Source organism: Hyla sarda, chromosome 9 (assembly GCF_029499605.1).
Source record: "Hyla sarda isolate aHylSar1 chromosome 9, aHylSar1.hap1, whole genome shotgun sequence".
Classification (NCBI taxonomy): Eukaryota; Metazoa; Chordata; class Amphibia; order Anura; family Hylidae; genus Hyla; species Hyla sarda.
In genome coordinates this window covers 16848708-16867849 of record NC_079197.1, presented here as the reverse complement: position 1 = coordinate 16867849, position 19142 = coordinate 16848708, and the positions used below count along the sequence as shown (strand labels likewise).

General features: G+C 43.0%; 1 protein-coding gene across 1 annotated transcript in view; it reads right to left on the bottom strand.

The window, feature by feature from the left end:
• Window positions 1-19142, bottom strand: part of COL27A1 (collagen type XXVII alpha 1 chain) — a 341158-nt gene that overhangs the window by 56360 nt on the left and 265656 nt on the right. Inside the window, exons 34-37 of the mRNA XM_056540545.1 lie at window positions 18553-18606; window positions 12385-12438; window positions 11379-11432; window positions 10497-10604 (exon numbers count right to left, since the gene is read on the bottom strand). Coding sequence (XP_056396520.1) covers window positions 10497-10604; window positions 11379-11432; window positions 12385-12438; window positions 18553-18606 — 270 coding nt within the window. The remainder of the gene's footprint in view (window positions 1-10496; window positions 10605-11378; window positions 11433-12384; window positions 12439-18552; window positions 18607-19142) is intronic.

The window sequence follows — 19142 nt, the reverse complement described above, 5'->3', positions numbered from 1 at the left end:
GCACAATGTCACTACGGAGCACTCAGAAGCAACCAGCGGTTTCGCACAATGTCACTACGGAGCTCTCAGAGGCAACCGGAGGTTTCGAGCGATGTCAATACGGAGCACTCAGAGGCAACGTGCGGTTTTGCACAATGTCACTATGGAGCGCTCAGAGGCAACCGGCGGTTTCACACAATGTCACTACGGAGCGCTCAGAAGCAACCGGCGGTTTCACACAATGTCACTTTTCGAGCGACGTCACTATGGAGCACTCGGAGGCAACATACGGTTTTGCGTGATGTCACTTGCTTCTTCCGGCCTCCCGAGGCCGGAAGAAGCATGTGACATCATGCAAAACCGTCACACATCAATAATGCCCGTGGGGTGCTCTGCTAATCAGGAAAGGCATAATAAGAGGCTCCATAATCCCAAAAATAGACAAAGCAGGCAAACTCACTGCATCCGGCAACTAACGTGACATCGTGCAAAACCGCCGGTTGCCTCTGAGCGCTCCGTAGTGCGTCCTGATGCTTCCCCGTCCCTCCTGATCATCACCTTAGATGCCGGATGCGGTGAGTTTTCCTGCTTTGTCTATTTTTTGGGGGATTATTGAGATCTATACATCTACACATAGACTGAAGAGCATGGAACAAAAGCCAGACTATAGCAGGACTCCAATAGTAATATATACACACATTCATATCCGCGGCCAAGGCAGAATGAATTAATATCGTTTTAGCTGACGCTGCAGAGAAGCTGCCAGACACACAGGAATCACTTCACACCATGGCTGCAACTAGTGCGCCCAGCCGCTGCCAAAATCTCCAAGGGATCATTTCCGGGCCTATGTGAATAGAGAAAGGCCTGTGACCTACACGGGCTGATCCAGGGGGGAATTATGTTCCTACTCGCCGCATCCAATCCGTGGACTGAATGAACGTTCTTAAGTTCTGGGGCTATTAACTGTTGAGTGACCATCTCCCTGTCCTATTTATTCAATCCCTTTTTTCAGAATATTAGTTACATTTTCCATCCAGTCAACACAATTCGGTGTTGAAATATTTTAGGGTTTATAGAAATTCTTCAAACAGGGTTTATAAAAAAAAAAAAGAGGATTTATCATCTGCATAAAATTATTATTTACTAAAATATTTATTTCTGTGTCTAAATTTAAGAAATTGCGCACGCTGCATAATAAATTGTGTGGATTTTGAAAAAAATAGCTTAAAAAAAAAAATACACAGCAAAGAAAAGTTGCACAATGGTAAATTACACCCCCAAAAGATTATTTCTGAAATCACAAGGAAGATATACATTCTCCTATATTGCCCAAGAGACACAGGGGGAACGCTCTCTAAAGTTATGTTCACATGATGTGAAAGAATGTCCGCCCGGAAAACAAATAGAGCTAAGAGGTGGTGTATATATATTCTGCTACCATATAGATAGCAGCAGCAGTATACAGATAGAAATGGAGAGGAGGTGTATAACTAGTGTATATACTGATCCCATAGAGATAACAGCAGCAGTATATAGATAGAGCTGGAGGAGAAGTGAATAACTACTATAGCCTCATTCCATAGCGATAGCAGCAGCAGTATACAGATAGAGCTAGAGGGGAAGGGTATAACTACTATATATTCTGATCCTACTAGAGATAGCAGCAGCAGTATAAAGATAGAGCTGGAGGTGTATAACTAGTGTATATACTGATCCCATAGAGATAACAGCAGCAGTATACAGATAGTGACACCCCCCCCGCTCTATCTGTATACTGCTGCTGTTATCTCTATGGGATCAGTATATACACTAGTTATACACCTCCTCTCCATCTCTATCTGTATACTGCTGCTGCTATCTCTATGGGATCAGGATATATAGTAGTGACACCCCCCCCCCCCCGCTCTACTATATATCCTGATCCCATAGAGATAGCAGCAGCAGTATATAGATAGAGCTGGAGGAGAAGTGAATAACTACTATAGCCTCATTCCATAGCGATAGCAGCAGCAGTATACAGATAGAGCTAGAGGGGAAGGGTATAACTACTATATATTCTGATCCTACTAGAGATAGCAGCAGCAGTATAAAGATAGAGCTGGAGGTGTATAACTATATCCTGAATCCATAGAGATAGCAGTAGCAGTATAAAGATAGAGCTGGAGGTGTATAACTACATCCAGATCCCATAGAGAATAATTACTTTATATCCTGATCCAATAGCGGTAGTATACAAAACAGGGTGGGGAGGGGTCTGAGAGCTTGTAGGAGGGGATCTAGTAGGTGATCACAGGAAGCCAACTGACCAAGGACTGACACATTTAGGCAAATCATTTTCTGTGAGTCAGATTGGAGATCACATGACCTGGTTGCAGTAATGAAATGTATGGATGCAGCGGTGTTGGAATAAAACAGCTGGAGTTGTAGGCCTAGTGATGGTGAGTGTGCATAGTATGGGGGGGGGGGGACCTAAAGGCCAATTGATGGTCCGGAAAAATATGCAACATTCGTATATGTCCACACACAGTAATGCCGCACAATGGTGCCCATATATATGTACCACAAAACGGTGCTGAGACAAGAGGCACGAACAGATGGCGGCGGCTTCTTAGTAGGTGGCATAATTCTACCGGTAATTCATCCGTCTTGTTTGTTGGATGTTTACTAAACAACTGGAATGAACAATTACGGTTCTTAGAAAGCAGCCATCGCTCTGGCGCCAAGACATTGCCTGCGTCTGGCAAGTATCAGGTAAGACGATGAAGACACGACCATATGACGCTCCATTGATAATAGAAGGAGGCAGAGACAGCAAGGTGCACCCCAGTCACACCCTCCCACCACCCTCACTGTAACATCTTGTATAAAGGGGGATTCCAAGAGGCCGGCTCGGATTTCTCACACACTCTAGGATGACTTTCCTGGAACTGATACCCAATCTCTTGCTTGTCCCAAGACCAAAAACTCACTCTGCAGAGCTGCTGGAACTGAGCGCCAGACTCCCCGCCAGCTGGCTCGGCTTCGGACAGATATAGCGCCTTAACTCTGTCACTGCCATATTTCCCTAGTAATGTGCAGAATATATTCAGGGGACGGTAGATATATGGCCTTTAAACCTATAGGAACAGAATGGCGATCGTATGGAGCAAAACAATCACTCGGAGATCCCAACAAAATGTTGGACCAGTTCCCATTTAAAGCCAATATCTTAATGGTGGTAATCATAACCAGCAGTATACAGATAGAGCTGAACGGGGGGGGGGGGGGGGGGAGGGGTCATAACTACTATATATATATCCTGATCCCATAAAAAAAACAGCAGCAGTATACAGATAGAGCTGTAGGGGAAGGGTATAACTACTATATATGCTGATCTCATAGAGATAGCCGCAGTATACAGATAGAGCTGGAAGCGAGGGGTATAACTACTATATACTGAACCCATAGAGATGGCAGCAGCAGTATGCAGATAAAGCTGGAGAGGAGGTGTATAACTACTATGAATATCCTAATCCCATAGAAATAGCAGCAGTATACAGACAGAGCTGGGGGGAAGGGGTATAACTACTATATATACTGATCCAATAGATATAGCAGCAGCAGTAAACAGAGCTGGAGGGGATGTGTATAACTACTATATATCCTGATTTCATAGCAATAGCAGCAGTATACAGATAGAGCTAAAGGGGAAGTGTATAACTACTATATATCCTAACCCCATAGAGACAGTAGCAGTATACAGATAAATCTAAGGGGGAAGTGTATAACTACTATATATCCTGGTCCCATAGAGAGAGCAGCAGCATACAGATAGAGCTGGAGGGGAGGTGTATAACTACTATAGATCCTGGTACCATAGAGATAGCAGCAGCATTATACAGATAGAGCAGGAGGGGAGGTGTATAACTACTATAGATCCTGATCTCATAAAGATAGCAACAGCAGTATACAGATAGAGCTGGAGGGGAGGAGTATAACCACTATATATCCTGATCCTATAGAGATATATTCTCCATATATATATATATTCACCTCTTCTAAGCACAGCAGTGGGTTATTAGGTACTAGTATATAATAAATGTATGCTAACATTTAGGACAGTGGTCTCCAAACTGTGGACCTCCAGATGTTACAAAACTACAACTCCCAGCATGCCCGGACAGCCAATGGCTGGAGATTCACAGTTTGGAGACCACCGATCTAGGACCTACAATGAAGAATAGAGCAGGATAACTATCACTATATTGGCCTTTGAGACCTCCGGACTCCGCTTCAGTGTAAGGCACAATGCGGCCACCTTCATCTGCAGGTTATTGGCTCCTCCACATATATATATATATATATATATATATATATATATATATATATATACATATATATATATATACACAGTATATATATACACATAAGTCATGGTATTGGCAGCACGATGTGCACTGGGGGGCTAGGGGGAAGTTTCTATGTCTTCACCATGTCTGCACAGTATCCAGGGGGCCAGTAAATTCTCTCCAATAAATCTAAGAGATTAAAGGATTGATGCGGTGAAGAAAGGTCACATTACATCATACACGGCTTTAAAGGGATTGTCCATTTTTTGAAGCCCATGATTGCTCAATGGTAGCAGGATTTGGCCTCTCCGGAGATGGTGCAGGACGTCGGCTGGATACTACTCCAAAGTGCATTTCGGTGATCCATCTGCTCTGCGGTTTTTGCACTAGCGCCACATGGTGGCTGCCAAATGTGGGCTTATAGGCTATAGAGCAGCAGAGGGGTTAAGCCAAATGACTTTATTCTCTGTAGCGGGTTTTCCCATTAACTTTTTTGTTTATTCTTGATTTAATGTTCTCTATGGTTGCATGGATTTCCTCCAGCTGAGTGCCTGCAGCTGTTGCAAAACTACAACTCCCAGCATGCTCGGACAGCCAAAGTTTGGGGATTATTGCTCTAATGCATTCTATCCCAATCACTGTGCCTTCAGCTGTTGCTTAACTACAATTCCCAGCATGCCCGAACAGCCAAAGGTTGGGGATTATTGCTCTAATGCAGTCTATCCCAACAAGACTGCCTCCAGCTGTTGCAAAACTACAACTCCCAGCATGCCCGGACAGCCAAAGGTTGAGGATTATTGCTCTAATGCATTCTTTCCCAATCAGGGTGCCTCCAGCTGTTGCAAATCTACAACTCCCAGCATGCCCGGACAGCCAAAGGTTGAGGATTATTGCTCAAATGCATTCTATCCCAATCAGCGTGCCTCCAGCTGTTGCAAAATTACAACTCCCAGCATGCCCGGACAGCCAACGGCTGTCCGGGCATGCTGGGAGTTGTAGTTTTGCAACATCTGGAGGTCCGCAGGTTGAAGACCACTGATGTAGACAGTGGGTGTCTCAGTCCTCTAGGCTATATATATATATATATGAAATCTAGGAGAAGTATAGGATATAAATGAGATTATGTGGACAAGATAAAAAAGAAATTAAAAAAGAAAAGAATTTCCTCTGTAGCATACAGCTGCTAAAAAGTACTGGAAGGGTAAATATTTTTTAATAGAAGTAATTTACAAATCTGTTAAACTTTCTAGCACCAGTTCATTAAAAAATTTTTAAAAATTCCACCGGAGTACCCCTTTAATGCTTATAGGTATAGGGCAGTGGTCTCCAACCTGCGGACCTCCAGATGTTGCAAAACTACAACTCCCAGTATGCCCAGACAGCCGTTGGCTGTCCGGGCATGCTGGGAGTTGTAGTTTTGCAACATCTGGAGGTCCGCAGGTTGAAGAGCACTGGTGTAGACAGTGGGTGTCTCAGTCCTCTAGGCTATATATATATATATATATATATATATATATATATATATGAAATCTTGGAGGAGGATAGGATATAAATGAGATTATGTGATGTTAGAAACCAAGTGAGTGAAGTAGGGAAAATGGGAACCAGGATAGTAGATTGTGTGAATTTAATTACATTCTATGTAAATAAGATAATATAAATAGATGCAATAAAATACATTTATTAATAAAAGTAGGCGGTGTAATCACAGGGCCCATGTGTCTCCCCACCAAGATACAATTATACTAGAAAATATGATATTATAAAACAGTAACAATCTAAAAATAGGCTGCTTAAAGAGGTACTCCGGTGGAAAACATTTTTTTTAATCAACTGGTGCCAGAAAGTTAAACAGATTTGTAAATTACTTCTATTAAAATGTTTTAATCCTTCCAGTACTTATTAGCTGCTGAATACTACAGAGGAAATTATTTTCTTTTTGGAACACAGAGCTCTCTGCTGACATCTCTGTCCATTTTAGGAACTGTCCAGAGCAGGAGAAAATCCCCATAGAAAACATATGCTGCTCTGGACAGTTCCTAAAATGGACAGAGATGTCAGCAGAGAGCTCTGTGTTCCAAAAAGAAAATAATTTCCTCTGTAGTATTCAGCAGCTACTAAGTACTGGAAGGAATAATATTTTTTAATAGAAGTAATTTACAAATCTGTTTATCTTTCTGGCACCAGTTGATTTAAAAAAAAAAAAAAAAGTTTTCCACCAGAGTACCCCTACTCCGGTGGAAAACATTTTTTTTTAGGTCTTTATAAGTCAACTGTTGCCAGAAAGTTAAACAGATTTGTAAATTACTTCTATAAAAAATCTTTACCCTTCCAGTACCTTTTAGCAGCTGTATGCTTCAAAGCAAATTCTGTTCTCTTTTAATTTCTTTTTTGTCTTGTCCACAGTGCTCTCTGCTGACACCTCTGTCCGTGTCAGGAACTGTCCAGAGCAGCATAGGTTTGCTATGGGGATTTTCTTCTGCTCTGGACAGTTCCTGATACGGGCATCAGGTGTCAGCAGAGAGCACTGTAGACAAGACAAAAAAAGAAATTCAAAAAGAAAAGAATTTCCTCTGTAGCATACAGCTGCTAAAAAGTACTGGAAGGGTAAAGATTTTTTAATAGAAATAATTTACAAATCTGTTTAACTTTCTGGCAGCAGTTGATTTAAAAAAAAGTTTTCCACCGGAGTACCCCTTTAACTGTTACTATCTATAACTATCATCTGCTATATCACCAACGATTTCACTAAGAAGGTATATGCCACATACGGCTATCTGCCAGAGACTTTATTCACGGAGACTATAAATCCCAGCATGCCCTAAAACTACTGTACAAACTATACCACAACAAAAGGCAGCTATTGATTATAGGCTGGTTCTATCATAGATTCCAGCCCAGTTTGCATGAACTAATGATATTTAAATGGGCACTGTCAGATACAAACACTTTTGATATGTTGTAAAGCATGTATAACCAATAGGTTCAGTAATTGCTTTCATTAGAAAATTTTCAGTATTTCCTACTGAAAAATCCAGTCAAACAACTGCCCCCCCCCCCCCCCCCCGCCTGCTTGGACGCATACTAGTCCTGCTGTGTCCAAGAGTCATCACCTATGTTATGGACACACTTCCTTGATTGACAGCTGTTAGTGCAGGGCTCACACCTAGAGGAAAAATCCTCCCACTGTCATCTTGTGTCCCGCTACTGTCAGTGAGGACAAGCTGGGAGTTGTAGTTTTGCTAATGCTATGGGAGATGTGAGTAGACCGCATACTGAGGGAGGGGGCGGACTGAGAGACCCACTGTCTTTACACTTTAAAAGCCATACTGATAGGCAAAAGGGGTTATACCAGGGCTAAAAGTCATTTCTTATGACAAGCGGATCAATGGGGTCCGACTGCTGGGTCCCCCACCGATCACAAGAACGAAGGTCTCTCGTCCCCAGTGTGAATGACCAGCAACAGGCATACTCGGCCTCCGTTCTCTCTATGAGACGTCTGAAGAATGGAGCAGCGGTTGAGAATGTGTTCTGCCACTCTATCTGCTCTGGAAACAAGGGGCCTCTGTTCTTATGATCGATGGGGGTCCCAGAAGATGGAACCTTCTCAGGTAAGTGATAACTTTTACGCTTGGAAAAACTCTTGTCTGGGTTCACACCACGAATGTTCATCAGAAATGCATTGCCGTCTATGGTGGCAGCAATGTAGTCCGCGCGGTCCTAGGGCCGCCCTCGAGCTTTCAGGCGCACACTTCAGTGCAGCTATCAATTGGATTCAGCTGCAGGTTGCACATTACAAAAATGCACCCATTGAAAGAATGAACATATTTTTTTTGTTTCAATGGAATTTGGAGCAGAATACATTGCCGGCTATGGGGTCAGGCAATGTCTGCGTGTTCCAAGCACCTTTGGTGCAAGCGGCCATTGGGATCTCCGTCCAGAATACATCCAGATGGAGATTCCATAGTATTCATGGACTGTTCAAAACCTTTTTATATGTTTTACATCTTGGCAAAACATCAACTTTTCAAATTTCATCTTCTTTTTATAGAAATCATGGCTTTTAAAAACACCACTAGGGGTCCCCATACCAGCCAGAACATAATGCTTTCCGGCTGCAGATTCCTCTTTGTCCCAGATGAAGCACAGGCAGGGACAAAGTCCAGGAAGTAAGGGCGGGACTAACACTCCTCTGTGCTCACTCCTGTCCTATCAGACTGCAGCATGAATACAGAAAGGAGGGGGTTACAGAGCAGCCTTCAGTAACTGTATGAAGAGACCAAGCACAGCACAGCAGACTCAGTGAGGAAGTGAATCCATGGTCAGTGAGGGCGGGTTCAGTGCTTGCCTCGGACACGCCCCTTCCTGAGCAGTGGATGTCACAATAAGTGAGCAGAAGAATGGAAGGCTTTGTGAGCCAAATAAAGAAGCTACACACATAAAAAAAAGAGACGTGAAGAATCTGCATGGCCTAGTGAGTAACATATAGAAGCATTATAAGGTACGCTTTGAAGGTAGGGTCACACGGAGCGCATCGTCAGTGTATTTCACGCTGCGGATGTGTCGATGGCAGTCCTAGAGCGACAGCAGAACGAGCTCCCTGCTGCGGCTGGGTAGCTTTATGTGTCCGCTCATAGCAGCAGATTTTCCACCAGCACTCACGATTCGACACACAGAGCTACCCGGCCGCAGCAGGGAGCTCGCACTGCCGTGGCTCTGGGACTTTCGTCGGCGCATCCGCAGCGTGAAATACACTGCTGATGAGCTTTGTGTGACCCAACCTTGAATCCACATTGTACACAGTGAGTGTGAATGTATGTATACATATGTATATTCAGAATAAATTCGTCTAGGATTCATTCTTGTCTAAGAGGACAACTTTTTACAACTCTGTCCCGGGCGCTGAGCGGCTTTAGATCATCCTGCGTTGCTGCCAAGTAAAACTACTTTTAATTTGCAAGTTTACAGAGCTTAGGCGTGTGAATGGCTGCGCGCAATGGACAATGAGACGGACAATGAAGACTTGAGACGTGCAGATGTTGGGGAGAGGGGGGGAGGGTTGGGGGGGGGGCGCGGACGAGGGGGGGGGGGGTGTACCCAGCTGCTCTATTAGGATTCTCTGCAGTACCAGTACAGCTGTGAGAAGCCTGTGATGTCCGATTCAGATGTTACTCGTCTGTCAGCAGCGTGAAGCTCGATGGAACCGTGTAGTGCGGCCCCTGGATCATCTGCTGTCCCTAAAGCCATTAATGGCTATCCAGATTTCCACCGAGATTTATTACAGATAAGTCTCTCCCACACATGAGCATTAGGCTGGATACATCAGATTTTAAAGGGAAAGTAACACGGCAGCTTAGAGTCCGCAACACTTATGAGTCATGACAGCGCCGTAAATCATAATCCACGGAAATCTCATTACAGAGAGTGAAGACGGAGCGAGATATAGTGGTGAACGCTGCTGCGCTGTCTGCGCCTCCGCAGTGTCGTTGACTTGTATGCAAAGGAGATAAAAGACGTGTCAGGTCCAGTGTTTATTAAACAGGGTGGCTCCAGCTGTTGCAAAACTGCAACTCCCAGCATGCCCGGACAGCCGTTGGCTGTCCGGGCATGCTGGGAGTTGTAGTTTTGCAACAGCTGGAGGCATATTCATTGGGAGAGCCTGCATTAGAGCAATAACCCCTAACCTTTGCCTGTTCTGGCATGCAGGGAGTTGTAGTTTTGCAACAGCTGGAGGCACACTGATCGGGAGAGACTGCATTAAAGCAATAATCTCCAACCTCTGGCTGTCTAGGCATGCTGGGAGTTGTAGTTTTGCAATAGCTGGAGGCATATTAATTGGGAAAGCCTGCATTAGAGCAATAATACCTAACCTTTGCCTGTCCTGGCATGCAGGGAGTTGTAGTTTTGCAACAGCTGGAGGCACACTGATCGGGAGAGACTGCATTAAAGCAATAATCTCCAACCTTTGGCTGTCTAGGAATGCTGGGAGTTGTAGCTTTGCAACAGCTGGAGGTGTACTGTTGGGAAACACTGCTGTATCAAATACCAGGCACAATACCAGGGTGCCTCTAGCTGTTGCAAAACTATAAATCCAAGCATGCCTGGACATCAGTTTTGCAACAGCTGGAGGCACAATGGTTGGGAAACACTTAGACGAATGAGATTCCCATCACTATATGTACTCACTCTGACACCTGGAATTCCATTGAAACCGGGAGGACCATCTTTTCCTATTAAGCCGACGGTGCCCTTTTCTCCATTCTCCCCGTCAGGGCCTGGCTCGCCTTTCTCACCCTATTGCCAGATATAAACAAAGAAGATTAGTATATGTTTAATTTTAAGACATTTTTAGTTAAAATTGCATTCTTGCTTCTCAGAATGCAAAGAAGTATGACTATGGAAGTATACAGTACAATACTGGCAATCATGGAGAGATAGGTACTTGTATGTATAGGTGTCTGCTGTGCATCAGCTTCCATTAAAGGGGGGCTCCAGAGGAAAAACAATGTCTTCAAATCAACTGGTGCCAGAAAGTTATACAGATTTGTAAATGACTTCTATATAAAAATCTTAATCCTTCCAGTACTATGGCCCTCCAGCTGCTGTTGTGATCCACAGGAAGTTCTTTTCTTCTTTAATTTCCTTTCTGCCTGACCACAGTGCTCCCTGCTGACACCTCTGTCCATTTTAGGAACTGTCCGGAGCAGGATAGGTTTTCTATGGGGATTTGCTTCTACTCTGGACAGTTCCTGACATGGACAGTGGTGTCAGCAGAGAGCACTGTGGTCAGACAGAAAGGAAATTCAAAAAGAAGAGAACCTCCTGTGGATCATAACAGCAGCTAAGTACTGGAAGGATTAATATTTTTTAATAGAAGTAATTTAAAAATCTTTTTTACTTTCTGGCACCAGTTGATTTAAAAAAATTAAAATAAATAAATAAATGTTTTCCAGTGGAGTACCCCTTTAACCCCACCCTTCAGTCCTTCAGATAAAACTTTTGAGCCTCTACACCTGGGCTCCCAGAACAATGACTCTCATCATCAATCCATTTTAAGGGCAAACTCACCTTCAGTCCGTCGGGGCCCATCGGACCACTGTCCCCTTCTAGGCCTGTTTCTCCCTGCAGATACATTGTGAGTGGGAAAAAGTTAAAACAATGACTATTTGTGCGTCACAAGACAAGTGATGGCTGAAGATGGCATTGGAAAGTGAGTAAGTGTCTTTATCTTACTGCCCTGTAGAGGGCACTATAGGACTACTAATGTTGGTTTACTTAAAGGGGTACTCCCCTGGAAAACTATATATATATATATATATATATATATATTTTATTTTTTTTATTTTTTTTTAAATCAACTGGTGCCGGAAAGTTAAACAGATTTGTAAATTACTTCTATTAAAAAAATCTTAATCCTTCCAGTACTTATCAGCTGCTGTATGCTACACAGGAAGTTCTTTTCTTTTTGAATTTACTTTCTGTCTGACCACAATGCTCTCTGCTGACACCTCTGTCCATGTCAGGAACTGTCCAGAGCAGGAGAGCTTTGCTATGGGGATTTGCTCCTACTCTGGACAGTTCCTAAAATGGACAGAGGTGTCAGCAGAGAGCACTGTGGTCAGACAGAAAGGACATTCAAAAAGAAAAGAACTTCCTGTGAAGCATAAAACAGCTGAAAAGTACTGGAAGGATTAAGATTTTTTTAATAGAAGCAATTTACAAATCTGTTTAACTTTCTGGCACCAGTTGATTTAAAAAAAATTAAAATAAAATAAATGTTTTCCAGTGGAGTACCAGTGGTCTCAAACTGTGGCCCTCCAGATGTTGCAAAACTTCAACTCCCAGCATGCCCGGACAGCCAACGGCTGTCCGGGCATGCTGGGAGTTGAAGTTTTGCAACATCTGGAGGGCCACAGTTTGAGACCTCTAGTTTAAAGAGTTTTTCCCCAGGACAGGTTGCTTACATGACCCCCTGTAAAAAAAAAAAGGGTCAAGGTGTCCATCCCATATGTATAGTATCTAACCCTGTGGGAGTATCCGGGACTACGACTATAGGTCCCACAGGTATACTCACTCTCTGGCCTATGAGGCCTTGTTCTCCCGGTATTCCCAATGGACCAATATCTCCCTGAAAATGAAAGAAATATTAGAGGTGGTTAGTACAGAAATGATAATTCTTTATTTATATAGCACACACAGATTCCGCAGCGCTGTACACTCAAATTGATCTAAACCTATCAGTGTGTTTTGAAGTGTGGGAGGAAACCCATGCAAACACGGGGAGAACATACAAACTCTTTGCAGATGTTGTCCTTGGTGGGATTTGAACCCAGGACCCCAGCGCTACAGGGCAAAAGTGCTAACCACTGAGCCTCCGTGAGCTCTATCATATGATCTAAACATTGATTAAGAGCAGCTGTGCAACTGTGGCCCTCCAGCTGTTGCAAGACTACAACTCCCAGCATGCACGGACAGCCAACAGACGTCCAGATGTTGCAAATCTACAACTTACAGCATGCACCGACATCCAATGGACTGCCAGTTGTTGCAAAACTACAAATCCCAGCATGCCCGGGCAGCCAACTGCCCTCCAGCCCTTGGCTGTCAAGGCATGCTGGGAGTTGTAGTTTTGCAACAATTGGAGGGCCACAGTTTGGAGACCACTGATTTAAAGGGGGTATTCCATTTAAAAAAAAAAAAAAAAAAAATATCAACTAGCTACAGAAAGTTACACAGATTTGTAAATTACTTCTATTAAAAAAATCTTAATTCTTCCAGTAGTTATCAGCTGCTGAAGTTGAGTTGTTCTTTTCTGTCTGACCACAGTGCTCTCTGCTCACACTTCTGTCTGTCTCAGGAACTGTCCAGAGTAGGAGCAAATCCCCATAGCAAACCTCTCCTGCTCTGGACAGTTCCTGAGACAGACAGAGGTGTCAGCAGAGAGCACTGTGGTCAGACAGAAAAGAACAACTCAACTTCAGCAGCTGATAAGTACTGGAAAGATTAAGATTTTTTTTATTGAAGTAATTTACAAATCTGTTTAACTTTCTGGAGCCAGACATTTTTTTTTTTTCATGGAATACCCCTTTAAAGTAATAGAGCGAATTTGGAACCATAGGGCCTATTCCCACTACGGAATCTCCGCCCGGACACATTGATGATGATGATTATGATGGAAAAATAAAGGTGGTCATTGTAGAAATGAACTCCCTCATGTGATCCGAGCAGTGATTTAGACCAGTGGTCTCCAAACTGCAGATGTTGAAAAACTACAACTCCCAGCATGCCCGAATAGCCAATAGACCTCCAGTTGTTGCAAAACTACTACTCCTAGCATGCCCGGACAGCCAATGTCTAAAAAAAAAAAAGGGGCATGGTTTTCATGGCTAAGAATGTGGCCTTAGGTGTGCCAAAAAATTGCGTCAGATTCTGGCGCAGGTTTAGGTCAACCCATCGTTTGTCTAGTTTAAGCTTAGACAGTCTTCAGACTAGCCATGATTAAGATGCAGCTGAAACGCGTTGGTGTATTGGTTCACATTACAAAAGTACCGCTTTGCCTGTATGTTTTCATTACATTTGACTACTAAAAGGGATTGTTTGTAGTTTGTAACCTTCGTGACACATAGATCTGAATAGGAGCTGTATACAGAAAACGGCAGGGATTTTTTTTATCGTTTTATCGAAGATGCATTGGGGGCAGTGAAAAAAAATAAAAATAAATATATATATATATATATATATATATATATATATATATATATATATATATATATATATATAATCTTTAAAAGTCTACATATTCTTTAATGCTGTTTCCCCGAGCCAGTGTGCCTCCAGCTGTTGCAAAACTTCAACTCACAGCATGCCCGGACAGCCGTTGGCTGTCCGGGCATGCTGGGAGTTGGAGTTTTGCAACAGCTGGAGGCACATTGGTTGTAAACCAAAGCTTTAAAGGGGAACTCTGGTGGAAAACAAATGTTTTCAATAAACTGGTGCCAGAAAGTTATATCAATTTGTAAATTACTTCTATTCTAAGATCTTAATCCTTCCAGTACTTATCAGCTGCTGTATGCTCCAGAGGAAGTTGTGTAGTTCTTTCTAGTCTAACCACAGTGCTCTCTGCTGACACCTCCTTCCATGTCAGGAACTGTCCAGAGTAGGATAGTTTTGCTATGGGGATTTGCTCCTACTCTGTACAGTTCCTGACATGGGCAGAGATGTCAGCAGAGAGCACTGTGGTCATGAGGTCAGCAGAGAGCTCTGTGTTCCAAAAAGAAAATAATTTCCTCCGTAGTATTCAGCAGCTTATAAGTACTGGAAGGATTAAGATTTTTTTAATAGAAGTAATTTACAAATCTGTTTATCTTTCTGGCACCAGTTGATTGAAAACATTTGTTTTCCACTTGTTTCCCACCGGAGTAGGAAAAAAGCGACACACAGCCGTATAAAAGAAAACTGCCGAATCCGACCGTAAAAAATAAAAAAGTAAAATAACCTGCAGAATTTAGAGAACCGGTAAGAAAACTGTAGTATCTTGTTCATTATTTGCAGCCACATGTGAGAAATAATAATAATAAAAATAAGTAATAATAATAATAACAAAATACGAGCAAAAAAAATAATAATATTAATAATAACAAAATATGAGCGTAAAAAAACCCCCCAAAAAAACAAACAAATGTAAAATAACCTGCAGAGTTTAAAAAACCGGTAGTATTTCTTACAGCAACAAATGCGACCGAAAATACAACGTGTGACCATGGCCTGATGACTCTGGAGAATTTGATGGTTTTTAGTAAATCTGGGCCATAGTATGAATTATGTTTTTTCGCTTTGTTGTTTTAATTTCCCTGAAATGCAGAGTAAAGAAAAAAAAAAAGATCCATTCCATGAAGAAGCAAATTTCCATTCTGGGAGCCCCTTAAAGGGGTACTCCGTTGGAAAACTTTTTTATTTTTTTTAAATCATCTGGTGCCAGAAAGTTAAACAGATTTGTAAATGACTTCTATTAAAAAAATCTTAATCCTTCCAGTACTTATCAGCTGCTAAATACTACAGAGGAAATCTCTGTTTATTTCAGGAACTGACCAGAGCAGCATATGTTTTTCTATGGGGATTTTCTCCTTCTCTGGACAGTTCTTAAAATGGACAGAGTGTCAGCAGAGAGCACTGTGCTCGTGATGTCAGCAGAGAGCTCTGTGTTCCAAAAAGAAAAGAATTTCCTCTGTAGTATTCAGCAGCTAATAAGTACTAGAAGGATTAAGATTTTTTTTTTTATAGAAGTAATTTACAAATCTGTTTAACTTTCTGGCACCAGTTGATTAAAAAATAGATAAATAAATAAATAAATAAATAAAAGTTTTCCACCGGAGTACCCCTTTAAGTCCCATTCGGGGCCACGGGTTCATGTTCCACGCAATTTTCTATTTTAAAGCCCAGGTCCCGAAACCAGACTTTTTCTTTCTTCCTGTGTTTTTTTTATTTTTTACTATAAATATTTCTGGGATTGTTGCTAGTAAAAAGCTCTGACCCTTTGTTCGGAAAACAAACTACTGCTGTTAGACACAGGGAACACGCTTTTTTTTTGGAAAGACATCTGCGCGTCCAGACCCGGACTGGAGGTCTCGAGCTACGCGGTTCATGCGCGGAGATGGAGAGAGAATTGTGCAAGATGTCCAAGAGTGTGGGGGGGGGGGGGGGGGGGGGGGGTGTACACCGTCCAGCTGAGATAAGAGCCGCACGCTGGCAGCCGCTGAAAGTTGTCGGCTACTGTGAGCCGCGCATATCCGAGTGGCAGGACGGCGCACATCAATGGGGTTTTGTTCCCAAAGAAAAGGACAGGAGGGGAGGACGGTTTAGGTTTCACCGCTGTCACAAAAGGGGAACAGTAGCTTCTGTCATAAGCCGGGGATGGCTTGCCAAAAACAATGAATTGGGGGTGGGGGGTGCCGAGTGGAGGGGGGGGGGGGACATAAAATGTGGAGACACAATAAGAAGTATGAAAGCTACAAGATGTACCCTCCAAAATAAACAGGATGACATTAAAGCAAAAATGCCTTTGGGAGAAGACCAATAGTACATCTGACTCAAGGGCCTCAAACGGGTCCGGGTCCCCTGGTTGTAGAGCTTCCCTAGTCACCGGCAGCTGGAGAAATGGCTCAGGACAAGAAAATAAGATGCAAAAATACATGAAAGCAGTGTTTTCCAACCAGCGTGCCTCCAGCTGTTGCAAAACTACAAATCCCAGCATGCCCGGACAGCCTTCGGCTGTCCGGGCATGCTGGGACTTGTAGTTTTGCAACAGCTGGGGGCACGCTGATTGGGATAGAATGCATAAGAGCAATATTCCCTAACCTTTGGTTGTCTGGGCATGCTGGGAATTGTAGTTTTGCAACAGCTGGAGGTACGCTGATTGTGATAGAATGCATAAAAGCAAAAATCCCTAACCTTTGGCTGTCCGGGCATGCTGGGGGTTGTAGATTTGCAACAGCTGGGGGCTCGCTGATTGGGATAGAATGCATAAGAGCAATATTCCCTAACCTTTGGTTGTCTGGGCATGCTGGGAATTGTAGTTTTGCAACAGCTGGAGGTACGCTGATTGTGATAGAATGCATAAGAGCAAAAATCCCTAACCTTTGGCTGTCCGGGCATGCTGGGAGTTGTAGATTTGCAACAGCTGGAGGCACACTGATTGGGATAGACTACATTAGAGCAATAATCCCCAACCTTTGGCTGTCCAGGCGTGCTGGGAGTTAGTTTTGCAACAGCTGGAGGCACTCTTAAAATAAAATATCCTGCAGTTCTCTGTATACAGCTCCCAATCAGACCTATCTGTCACGAAGGTTACAGACTACAAACAAACCCTATAAGTAGTCTGAGGCTAAGTTACTACTTAGTTTTCTTACTGGCGTCAGCAAAAAAAAAAAAAAAAAAAACAATATATATATATATATATATATATATATATATATATATATATACACACACACACATATATATATATATATATATATACACACACACATATATATATATACACACATATATATATATATATATTTTATTTTAAATTTTTTTTTTTAAAGCACCACAAAAAACGTCTTATTATTTTGCAATCCCAAGATGCAATTTAAAAAAAAAAAATAGTGGGTTTTAGTCTTGGCGTCTTTTTTTCTTTGGCATTTTCTCCTCTATGCGATTTTATCTTGACGAGTCACGTGATTCTTTCAGTCATGTGACTCAAGGATTTCTATGGAAGAAAGGTCAAAGGCTGTCTGGGCATGCTGGGAATTGTAGTCTTTTAACAGCTGGAGGCACCGTGGATATAAGAGGACTGACCCTTAGGCTACGGTTACACGTGACTTGATGTCGCATACACTTGACACTTCATTTTGTTGGTGACTTTATGCCTTACAATAGACTTAGGCTATATGAGGGTGCCCCTTTGAGGAGGGCACACAGTCAGAAGACCACGCACCATGGCGGGCACCTGACACTATATAGTACAACCAATACACCAGGGTTAGAGCCAAATAAGAAGAGCGGAGCACTCACCCTGTAGTTGCGGCATAAAACTTCATTCTTTATTTCACATGTACATCGGATCACCGGAGCGATACGGGAGAGCGGACAGGTGCTGTAGCGTGGGGGGTAGGGCGACGGAACATATTCGCGCAAATGTGCGCTCCGGGGCCTGAGGAAGTGCACATTTGCGCGAATACGGTCCGTCGCCCTACCCCCCACGCTACAGCACCTGTCCCCGTTGCTCCGCACCAGGTCCTCACCGCTCCCGATGCTGTCCCGCTGCTCCGGTGTCTTCTTCGCGATCCTCCGGCTTCTTCCGCATCTTCTCCGGTGTCCGGGCCTTGCTTTCTGGTGACGTTATTACGGTGCTGCCCTGGCGCGGCGTGCGTAGTGACGTAATAACGACGCCGGAAAGCGAGGCCCGGACCCCGGAGAAGATGCAGAAGACGCCGGAGGATCGCGAAGTGGACCCGGAGCAACAGGAATTATTAAGCGAACCTGCCCGGGATGCTTAAACTGCTATCCGACAGCAGCTTAAGCATTTTGCGCTGTCGGATAGCAGTTAATGCGATGGCCCCGACATATAAAAGCATCATATGTCGATTTCATCATATGTCGGGGTCATCGCATGTCGGGGGGGTTACTGTACTTCATAACTTGTCCTATCTGTTACTACAGGTGACCTCTACACAGATGCTCCCCATAGGACATCACTTACCTTCATTCCTAGATCACCTGGTGGCCCTGGTTCTCCTTTTGCCCCTGGAGGTCCCTAAATAAATAAAAGATGGTAAATAATAAGAACTTTATAAACTTGCCTCACTTTCCGTCTGCTGGTTGTGGGTGTTTTATATGCTTTGTATAGTGTCACTGCATTTAAAATCGCTTATTAAAAGGGTTATCCAGGAAATACTGCCTCTTGATTGCAACTTTTTAAAAATAAATTGCAATAGACATAAAGAGGAGATTTATCAAAACCTGTGCAGAGGGAAAGTTGCTGAGTTGCCCATAGCAACCAATCAAATCACTTCTTTCATTTTGCAGAGGCCTTTTTGAAAATGAAAGAAGCGATCTGATTGGTTGCTATGGGAAACTCAGCAACATTCCCTCTACACAGGTTAGTGTGAAAGTGTGGATGTTAAAAGTCGCAAAAAACTCCCATTTAAAACAAAACCTGTGACTAAAATAATACTACTTATAATACCAAAAAGATCCAAATCCAAAGAATTGTGAGAGCCCACCCTCCCTCCATACTGACCACACATGTGGCCATTTAAACTTCATTAAAATATGATGACAACCCATAAT